The 11933-nt window shown below is 36.5% G+C and overlaps 1 protein-coding gene across 3 annotated transcripts in view; it reads left to right on the top strand.

Annotated features, from left to right (window-relative positions):
• Positions 1–2731, top strand: part of LOC138934321 (rap guanine nucleotide exchange factor 2) — a 75008-nt gene extending 72277 nt beyond the window's left edge. For all 3 annotated transcript variants that reach the window (XM_070297949.1, XM_070298009.1, XM_070298001.1), the window contains one exon: positions 590–2731. In XM_070297949.1, coding sequence (XP_070154050.1) covers positions 590–621 — 32 coding nt within the window. In that variant the 3' untranslated portion in view covers positions 622–2731. The remainder of the gene's footprint in view (positions 1–589) is intronic.
• The last annotated feature ends 9202 nt before the right edge of the window (positions 2732–11933 follow it).

Below are 11933 nucleotides of genomic sequence, written 5' to 3'. Positions count from 1 at the left end.
ATCATTGCATAATACACTAGCTTGCCTATTATCATTGAATTTGTTTTGCATTGAAATGTTATAATAAATTATATGCGATTTGTTTCCACAGTTTACCTCTTGCGTAATGTCAAAGCATGATTCGCTATTTGCATCCGTGTCGCACATGTTACCCTTGATCCATTTTTGTTTGCATTGTCTGCATTAATTGTTGATTTTTTCTTGAATTAGTTTATTTCAAAATAATTACAGATCTAGAGCCAGAGAAAGAAATAACGAATATTTTGTTCATAGACATCGCATTAGCGAGAGACTCTAAAATCAGTAAAAATATAGAAAATAGATATGAGAAATTGTAAATTGTTTTAATATCCAACGTCGGATATTTTGCAATAATTTTTAAGTTTTAGCAGAAATCTTTATGTTACTTTTTGCTTGAAATATTTTTATCATATATTTTTGCTCCGATTTGAATCGATATTATTAAATCGAACAAAATTGCACGCGGTTAGATGAGATCTACCCAAATTAGAGTCCCTCGTATATTCCGATCATCAAACCTGACACTTGCGACATGTCACATACTAAAACACATTTCGAAATGTTACAGATGACGAAGACGCCCAAGTATCGGCGGTTTAAGTGGTCCACGAATCTCGCCGAGTTTTGGTTACCGTTTTAATTGTTTGTCGTATTATTTCTTTTATGCGGCCAAAATCGTTTTCAGATATGTGCGAATTGCTACGAAAAGAGAATGTAGGAACGACAGGCAAAGTTTTCTCCTATAAATGTGGTTTCACATTCGATAGCCAATATCCTATTCGATGGTGTATTCGATGGCCGTTAATATATCGACATTATCTATTAAGCCGCGTGGGAAATTTTTTGCGTGGACAAAACCTACTTATGCTTTACTGCAAGATAAAGGCGTTTATTTTTATTTAAGCAGAACGCTTGTCTTCCAAGGATCCCCGTGACAAATCTGACGGAACCATCGAGAGAATCTCAAGCGTTAAAATATTTATACAATGTACTGGAAAGTATCAAATAGCTAATGAATGCCGATAAGCAGGAGACGAAGTATAGGAGAGTATTTTTCTTTTATTAGACTGAAGGGGAACACTTCTCGAGTTGTTAGATGTTTGTGAGCTCTCACGAGATGACGAGAAGCGAATTAGACGAGAAAGCGATCATAATATTCTATATAAATGTGTAATAAAACCGAGTCCAAAGATGTTATATATATACTGCGCGTGTCGCCAGAGGAAGTCTGAATATGACGACGTGTCCTGTAATATATATATACTTGGTAGGTTAATCTTTAGTGTCCCGTAGTAATATAAGTTGGTGTAAATAGCATAGCGTTATATAATATTTAGCGAGGGGAAGCAGGGATACACGAGGATAAGACAAAGATCCAATGTGAAATGTTTAGGATCGCGCGGTTGACTCTCGTGTCTAACACGATCGCGTTCCACCGACATTTTACAGGTTTAAGAATTGAAAAGATTCGCCTCTTTTTTTATCGAAATAAGAAAATAGAAACATTTCTAATTGTTTCAGATTTAGCCTTAATTCGAAACCATCTTTTCTATTTTAATCGCCTTGCTTTTAAAAGATTTCTATTGTCAATCTGGCTCAGATGATTTAAATTTTACAAGAGAAGTTAATAGTTTTATGCTTTTTTGTTGAATTTTAATGATGAATGATCAAGTACAAAGGAAAAAAGAATTTCTCGAAAATTAACTGGCTACGATCGAGATTATAGTTTTTCATAATAGTGTACATTTTTTAAGTATTCTTGCATTTACAAGTCACGAAAAACTATACTTTATTCCATCTATTTTTACGAAACACACATAACGAATTTTAATTCGCAAGTAAGTTATTATTTTTTCAATTTCATCATTAGTTCGATTTCATCTTTAGTTCGATACTTTATTCAATGTTATCATCAGGTTTATATCCTTCGTTATTTTATCAATATCGGTAACCGTTAGTTTTATTCTTGCGCAATATGTGTGAAAGGAACCTCTTTAGATCGTATATCATAGAATTCGAGGGCAAGGGCGAAAAGGAGGAAAAGCAAATAAAATTTTTCGCTACTTTATATGTCGGTACGGAAAAAGTGGCTTACCTTATTATCGTAAGTTTATCCATGTATATTACATACACATAGAAATACGTGTATACACGACACACATTCACATACCCACGCAGATATACGCTCTTGTCCATTTATATGAGACTCGAGTCCTTCTACAAGTATTATAAAGGAACTGTAATTCGCGTGCACGATGTGTATCGACGCGTTAGCAAAGAGGGCCTAATTACCCAGGTACCGTTTTTGCGATTATCAAGTATGCAGAAAACGAAAGAGCGCACGAAAGAAGGAGAGAATGTGAAAGAGTATGTTGTGTGTGTGTGTGTGTGTGTGTGTGTGTGTGTGTGTGTGTGTGTGTGTGTGTGTGTGTGTGTGTGTGCATGTAAGAAAGTGAGAGAACGAGAGAGTATCGAGAGTCAACACAGTACTTTTCTGGATACTCGGATCTCTATCATTAATTACATTCCAAACTTCGTCTTGCCGTGTTTTGTAGACCTTCGACACATTTTCCTCTTCTGACCGTTTAAAAAAAAAAGAGAGAAGAAAGAAAAGGAATCCTCATTTAATGGACTGCCATTAAATATTGTTACTGCTTATTTTTTCCTTTTTCAATTGTTTTCTTCTTCTTCTTCTTTTTTTTTTTTTTTTTATTATTATTATTATTATTATTAAAAGACCAATTTCGACATCCACGAAGACTGTGTGACTCTTCGACGTTAATATCCAGTGATCCCGAAGGATCGGGAGGGAATGTGGTCCAGCTCGGTCTTTTGGGATATGGGAGAATTCAACATATTTACTTCATATTCAAATATTATATCTCTTTGTACATATCCTAACGACTTTTAAACATTAATATCCAACGTTCTCCAAGAAACTTTTAAGCATATTTATCGGTAATTAAGATTCTTCGTAAAATGCAGTATCAAAGCTAAATCATTTTCTTTCTTCAGTTTTGACGCGACAAATCTATTTTTTCTCCTTTCATCATCTTTTTTAGACATACCAGGCTCTACGTGCATTCCACACGCATTTATTTATTACTTTCTGAAAGAATATCGATGAGTTTTTATCGAGAATTCTGCGAATATGTGTGTTTCTTTTATTTTATATAATTATTGGCACATACCTAACAATTTTCAAATATAAGAATCTCTCGTATAAAAGAGCAACTTTTCATATATAACAGAATATAATATACGGATTACAAATGTTTTGGAATGCAGAATTCTCGATAAAAATTTAAACTTTAAATATTTTGGGGGGTAAATCCGTGAAACTTTAGTTAGCTATATAAATTAAATCTCGGATTAAAGAAGCCTGGATGCGTTACTTGATTTTTGCTCTTTTTCTTTTAGAAAAATTCTGTTCGTAACAGTACAATACAAGCAAGTGAGAATGTTTATTATTCGGGAAACGAAAGTTAAGACGGGTCACACCTTTTCTCGCTCAACGTCTTTTTTTTTTTTTTATTTATACCACGCCTTGTTCTGTTATTTTAATTATTTATAACCCCGAAATATTCGGCTATATATATAAAACGCGGACAGCAAACAACAGAAAATCTTTTGTATTTAATTTGTTTAATAAAACTTGAATCATAGTACAAAAAAATGTCTCCCGTCTTTTCCGTTTCGTTCGTTTGTTCGTTGACCCTATCCCGCATCGAAATCCATTCCCCGCGCTTATTTATTAACGCTTTGCAACAGTACAAAGACCAACACCTTAGCAAAATTCTTCAAGATATATGTATGTATACAGACTACTTTTGCGTGAAATGACTCTGTCGCACGTTTTAAAAAGTAGGAGAAACGAGGTAAAAAAATCATTGCAGAGAACGCATGTTTAAGAAAAATAAAAAAACTTTTATTGACACTTTTAAAGACAATACATATGTTTGAAAAATATCGTGAAGAATAGTTTTTATCGAATCTTTCTAGAGATGCAACAATTTATTCTTCCGAGTCTTTTAGACATTCTTCAGATGTACTTTGTGTTTTTTCTGAATTTGCAAAAGGTTTGAAATTTAAAATACTGGATACCCTTATATATTGGTTGTTTTATCTTTAATATTTTTTGATAGATGCGATTGTGTCACTTTACGTCTTGTATCATGATTTTGTATATACGTACATAGAATCTCGAGTATATGTTAAGTTTCGAATTTCATTTCCATTAGTAAACTGCTACGTATGGTATTTTATTGGTAACAATATAGGTATACACATCGAATTTTTAAATTAATTATTTGTGTCATTATACATATAATATATATCTATTAGAAAATGAAAAGTTAAGCGCTTTTCAAGATACAAAAGGACCAGGGAGAAGCTTGTTAATTTCTCTCATAAATATGTTCTTAGAATTGTCGTGTTTTCGAAAAGAATATTTCGACGAATTCTGATCATAATCTGTACCGTGCGTAGCGGATCATCCGTTGGAACGAAGTTGATAGGTGATATTACTGCTACTATTTTGTACGATACGATGTTTTGTATATCTGTCTACCATATGCGTAGATGCGGAGAAAATCTACCGATTATTATATATATATATATAAGTAAAAATACATATTTCAAATACACATATTTAAGATTACCATTTGTAGACTTACGCGGGTCTCATCTGTACACGCGAAGAGTTACGCGTATAGGTGTTTTAATCCCAACATTTAATGTATACCTGTAAATCCCTCCCAGCAAACACAATATATGAATAATTAAAGGATTGGTAAAGAATCCGTGGAGAATTTTTATTTGCCATTATTTTAGGTACAAAGATACGCAAGTAGAATATATTTTTTATATTTAGGAGAAAAAATTTTTAATTCTTTTTACCATCGCTCATATATTTAGAAGAAAATGTGTCTCGCGTATAGTAAGGAGTATGCGTGCTTCCTTCCATTCGTGCAGCGGCCACATGGCAGCGGTTGACTAGCACCTGTTGCTTTAGACAGGAACCAACTGACAGTCAGGGGTTAGTCGATTCACTTACGCGTAAAATTGCGACTCGAGTATACGCTCTGCCTGCAAAACGTTCTCCTCTTTCCTTTCCAAAATAATATATAATTCTCATATTTTATTCGAAGCAAAATACTTGGATGAAAAATTGCGCGCGATCGCAATAAAATTTTATTGTCAATCTAATAAACTCAAATTGAATTAAAAAAATTAAACGATATTATATCATGTAATATATATAAGATAAGCCAAAAATTAATTTTTTACATTTAAAATATGGTTTTATATGGACATTTCTTCAGCCACGCACATTCTTTACAATTGATATATTATGTTACAATTTTAGCGAAAAAGAGAGTATGTCATCAATGTTCGCTAATTTTTATTTACTCTATTTACAAAATATTTATATTTTAATCATTTGTGATAATATTTGTGATATATATGATAGAAACGAAAGTTTATCAAAATTCTTAAAATATACATTGCAAGCGATATAAATAAAATTTTAGAGGTTTCTACAAAAACGGGACGATAGAATTCTACGAGGGCGTGTAAGAAAATATCACTGGGCAATGTACGCAGATGGGGGAATCGATAAAATCATCGGAGGGTTGTTCTTGCCGAGTTTTTTCCGATCATCGGCCATCGTCGATCTCCATCATAGGATATCATAGATCCTCGGCTCGTATCCCTTTCCCTTCCCCCGCGTATTTCGCAGCAGCACTCGGACTCCACCACTCCATGGTTTCGCCATTTCCCTCTCTCTGCGGCGAGCCGATGCACGATGCAGGGGAGAAAGAAACGCCGCCTTCCGACCGGCACGTAGTTGTTCGAAAACCGCTCTTACCTGCGCCGTATGTGCGCTCGGTTTCTCTGCATACGTCCGGGAACCCGCTACCTCCCTCGGCGGTGCCTCGATCTCGATCGCGCCTCGCGATCGACTCCGAAAATTTGAATATTTCCAGGTTCCAGCCGGGGTTGTCTCGGCAGATTTTCGTTTCTTATCTCTATCGCGAATATGTGTTGCCGATAACGTGTTGCGCGAGGGATCTTGAACCGACAATCATATCGTTAGGTGTTACCGCGGGTGATTATCGATTGCGAGTCGATTTCGCGATTAGGATTCGCCGTCAATGGATTATCCGTGAATTGCAAGTGCGAATGTTACACAGTGTGGGTGTACGGTTTTAAATATATTAATTCGGATATCATTGCAAAAAATTCATTCAATCATTTGAAATATCCACGTTGGGTTGTGTCTTTGGCTATCGAGGACGGAAGTCTATCTGGTGTCTACGATCATATTTGAGATTAATGAGATCTCACGAAAGGTGCGAGCCCTTACATGTATACCCTTCATTATATCGCATTTATTCTTCTTCGCATAGGAATGCATATTACATCGAAGATTATTAAATGTTCGCGAGTGCACCGTAATTGAATCTCATCGGATATCCCAGCAGCAATATCTTCGATAGGGAAACGTAATTTCGACTTAATCTCCGTGAATGATTCGAGAGGACGAAATAGTTCGTTTTTATCCGATAGTCCGATACCTGGCACTTATTGCAATAAGTTCCCGATAATCTTCCGTCATTGAAGATTTCCAACTCTATCCGGGGATCATTTTCTTCGTCGTTGAAGACGATTTTCTATTATCGAAGAGCTACAGAATTATTTAAAAAAGATTCAAGAGAATGAATGTCAGGAACGTACAATCCAATCGTGCAAAGGATCATCCTATACGTATCCTGGAGAACGTAATCTCCTCTTGAGCTCTACTATAATTTGACAGGGAAAAGTGATTTATTCTTAAATAGACTTTCGCACTTTTAATATTTTTTGTTGATAATTTTAAAGATTATCTAGAGAAAAGACACTCTTGTTCTATCGAAATAAGGATCTTCTCATACTCGTCGAAGATCGTCGAAGGGAAAACGGAAGAGATAATTTCCGATTCTTCGCGCGAACTTCCTTCATTTGTATAGACATTCGATTAGACGGTCGCTTGTTCTTCGTCGTAGTGGATGTGATATGTTTTATGGAAGATTACTAAAGTTTTTGCCAGTGTATGGTGATTGAATCTCGTCGAAAATTCCTGACGCAAATACAATACATATACTGTTGATTCGCTTCAATTTTCGTGAATCAATCGATAGATCAAAATAGCCCGATACTGATACTAAATCTATGTGCTATTTTTTCAATGTGATCAAGCGTGAAATGGATTTATATATAGAATAGCATTTACTCCATTTTGTCGATTTTCTGCCATTGACAATCTCCATAGTTTTGAAAAAGTCGATGAAAGAAGCTCACAAAGAGGTTCATCACTTTTACCTTCAAGACTCGCTCTGCATCTTAATAATCGTTTCAGCGAAACAATTCATCTCCTCGCACTCTTCGAAGTTGATTGGAAAGTGAAGTAACATAAAGAAAGAGAGAGAGAGAGAGAGAGAGAGAGAGAGAGAGAGAGAGAGAGGGTAGATCTCGGTTCCCCCGCGTGTGAATTTTCGTCGATTGTCGGCTGAGGGGATCAGCTTCCGACGTGATTCATCGAAGCCGCTGGTTGAGCGGGTCAGGGACGAGGAAGGTGAATACAAACTTATAATCATCGGCTTCAGGTCGATGCACGTACTACTTGGATTTCCGCGCCATTTACCGCGACAACAAGGCTTCGGGCACGCTCGTATGCGTCGTGCTATCTTCGTCCACGTCGTTCATGATAACGCATTTGATAACGAGGCTTGTCACCTTGCCGAGAATTCATCGAGGGCTTGCAAATCAGCGTCGAGATTCTGTTGATCGCAACACATGTCCTAGATCCTCTGCAAGAAGTACGAAACAAGTAGGATAGTAAGAGTAATCCATCGATTTCCCGAAGAATTAGAACGACGATCCACGGAATATACAGTGTGTCTTTGACACGGATCAGCTGATGAACCGCAATAACGAATTGCGTCAATAAAATTTGCGAATTGCCTGCGCAAACGTAAAGGAGATAAAAAAAACGAACCGAAGAAGCCTCGTCATTTTTACGTATGTCTTTGAGAATGTGCGTGCTCCCACTTAAGACTCGACTGTTGTATTATCGTGCGTTTCCAACACGATATTAAGGATAAGGAATTATTTTTCATTCGTCTTGAAGATTATTTATGCTGAAGTAATTAAGAAATCATTAGTGTTTAATGCGATATACGACGTGCCGTGGATGCCGTGGATAAAGCAGCAGCGCAAACAGCCGCTCATCCGAAGAGACACCTTTTTTATTATCTACCGAAGAGCGATAACGTCGCGCACGCCGACTGGCAGGTCATTGTCGATTACTTGCACGAGCGCGCTTATTAAGCGCTCGGAGGTTCGTTAAAACGGTATCCCGCCGATTAGGCTCGCTGTAGAATAACGTCTTCGTCGTTTCTTCCTCTCTCTCTCTCTCTCTCTCTTTTTTCTGCTATCACCCGGGTCTTTGTGGTCTCGAGGTACTCTTTCCGTCACGCTCGACAAGCCAAAAGGACGACGATATAAAAAGGAATGAAATATCGAACAGAAGAAATACTGAAGTGACACGCAAGACCGATGTGATACGCGTCCGTTCTTTCGGTGAACGGTGAACGGTGATCGCGTTTCCGAAGAGAGATCTCTTTCTTGTGAAAGGAGGAAACGAAATAATCGACGGATTTAACGTCGACCGTTAAACGCAAGCGAAAGGAAGGACCGCTCGTCGAGGAAGATTTGTTGTCTCGCGATTCGACATTCCCGATTCTTGAGAAAATCGTCAGTCAGGTCAGTAAACACAGATCTCACATGTTTGTGAGATAACATATTTATATTGCAGATACAAAACAGATTTTTTTCCCGTTGATTCAGCTGCTTTTATCATTTTAAAGACAAGCGGTTGCAAACATGTAGGTGTCTATCCATGTAACTTATCGATGTTGCATTCAGAGATCTATACTCGGTTATTACAAATTTAATAAATTTTTTATAATATTTTTCTCTTATCTCTGTCTAGATTTATATTTTGCTTTTAAAAATTTTTTTGCAGGGTACGTTATATAATGCGATATCACGTATCGCACGCTAATTGTGAGATAAACACACGTCGCACAGACTTGTCTCGAGTCGAATTTGCGAGATTAATTCGCAATGTTAAGTGCGAAGTCTCGTTTAGCGATAGCACCGTGAAAACGAGCGGGGAATTGTGTGTTGCCGTTTGCAGATATCCAGGAGGTCCCCTCACTCGAGTAAACGCGCTCGTTACAGTCGGGAACGTAATGGTGCGTTCGCGTAAAACGCGAACTTTCGCGTTTGATCGTTATTTCCGCATGAGTCTGTCGGATAATCTCCGGACGACGGCAACCATAAATATTCGTCTACGTGAGTCGTCGGATGCGCTATTTTTGCGCCGCGAAAATCACGTCCATCATTGCACGGCCGCTTTCTCTTCGGTGACCAACCGAGCGATGAGTGAAGTTTAATGTACACTGGTGTACTTATTGATCTTCATATCCATCGGTTTCACTTTTTCCTCTCATCGGTTTCGTATCCGCATCGAGTAACGCATGGATTGCCATGTAAAGCGTTAGACAGCTCTTATACCTATACACAGCTCTATTCGATTCGTAAGGAAAGATTGCATAAATTGAGGACTATTAGCGTGGGCGAAATTTATTCCCGGTACATTGGGAAAGCGTAGAAAGTCCACTTATCAGATCTATAAAATATTCTTTTGATTTAAATATGCACTTTACATAAGGACGCGGTGTGCATCGCGATGTATATGGCGGCGTGTTGCAAAAAGGCCTGAGCGAGGTTCATCGGAATCATCGCGCGACTGTTAATCAGCGACGATGATAATCATGCTGGAGAAAGTAATGACTAAGGAGGGATGAGTACAATGAACGAAGCAATTAGCCTTGCATTACACGCGTTAAATCGGTTGCTAGCATTACCGTTTTGTAACTGCAATATTGGAGTACCGTGAACGGGATTACATAAAAAGTAATTAATATCCGTTATATATGTATATGTGTCTGAACTCGCGGCTGAGTGAGTTATCAACGATGCCCGATCTTGCTCATATAGTTATTATTCGGCATTATTAATACACCGTATTACGTTTGTAACATTATTCCGAGCAGATTCGCGCGATTCGCGCTATAAATTCTGATTATATCGTTAACGGCATTTTCCGACGCTTTGTTCATTGAAACGTTAGTTTTTTTTGCATGTAACGATATGCATATATACCGTTAATGCATCGCGAGAATAATTTCTGGAATGCGATACGCGAATAGAATTATTGCCATAAATTCTAATATCATATTGTATGCGCTAGTCCTCTCTCTTTCATTTTACATCTAGAGAGATTGAAGACTAACAAAAATCTGAAATTGAAATGAAGCAGCTCTGATTTTACATAGGACAATTCGTTGAATTATATCGGATTGAAATTCCGCAGACACCCGGTACATGAGCATAGATACTGTATAGGAGAAAGCGTTTTTCGCGGTAAGATCTCGTTCGCGGCCCTTGAACTTGCTTGTGCGCTCTACGAACGAATCTTCTAGTACATCGAATCAAGGAAGCTGTGGTTTCGATGCTGAAATAGAAATCTTAGAAATAGGAAACTGATACAAGTTTATTCCTGACTCTTATTTATTTTTCTTCTTCGCAATTTTTATGCTTATTTACAGATAATATGTATAAGATATTTTTTTTTCATTGAATATTTTTTATTTAATTATCAAAACTATAAAATTATAAATTTCAATAAATCGATAATTTTATTATAATGCTAGATTACGATTACAATATGTGAGAGAATGATTGAAAACTTTTTTCATGTATTATAATAATTATTATATTTAAACTAAAAATTTGAAATATTTTTATAAAAAATATATATATACGTATAAATATATTTAGCACTTCATTAATGTCAATATACAAGATTCAAGTCTATAAGAAAATCGGATAATCTTCCTATTTGAACATTAAATATTCTACATCCTCTTTGTTAAGGAGTAACTTTATACATGAATATTATTTATTATAGCAAGATCAGGTTTTACCCGAGTAATCGCCTGATTAGTGACGGGATATAATCATGTGTAAAGTGAGCCATGATGGCGACAGTGATATGATATTAATTCAAGTTCTTTTTATTATGCTTTTATAAAGACACGATTCTTTTTCTTTCTCTCTTGATTTTTATATCTTCGTATTATCACGTTGTGAAATGCGATTATATGTAATCATCTGTTAGGCGAACGGGAGACTATAGAATATTGCTGCAGAAATTCTTCGTAGCATCTGTCGATTGTCCGCTCGTTTTCCCTTCAAGCGCACTTCTCTCTCGCTCGTCAGTTTATTCTTCCTGAAGTCTTTACCTCTTCATTCTCTCATATCGTATTCGCTTTTATCCTCTCTCGCATTTTTATTTGTTATTTTACCGGCGTGCTTTGTTAGCTTTGTTCTTTCTCTTTTTTTGTCGTACTTTTTTGCCTTTTTATCATTTCCTTCACACTTCGTGACACGTGTGTGTTTTCTTTTTTTACTGCTTATCTCATTAATTTAACGTATCTTTCTTATCTTTTCTGATTTTTTTCTCTTTCTTCCTCTCTTACATATTTATTTTTCTATAGCAGATACGATTATATATTGACTTGAACTTTTGACGTTACATTCTCATTTATTCTCTGGTAGTTTAACTTTTTTCCCTCATACTCCTTTGAAGGCTTGTTACACTTGCTTTTTTCCTTGCTGTTTATTCGCTGTAACGCGGCTTAATTTTCCACATTTCCTTCTCTTTTACACGTACTTTCTAATCTTTTTTTTGCCTGCAACTTGTTCGCCACTGCAATTTCTGCAACTGCATATTTGCT

The sequence above is a fragment of the Polyergus mexicanus genome, unplaced genomic scaffold, assembly GCF_030449975.1.
Source record: "Polyergus mexicanus isolate NDT 795.1 unplaced genomic scaffold, iyPolMexi1.0 SCAF_1, whole genome shotgun sequence".
Taxonomy (NCBI): Eukaryota; Metazoa; Arthropoda; class Insecta; order Hymenoptera; family Formicidae; genus Polyergus; species Polyergus mexicanus.
The sequence above is the reverse complement of the archived record's forward strand: the minus strand, read 5'-3'. Positions and strand labels throughout refer to the sequence as shown.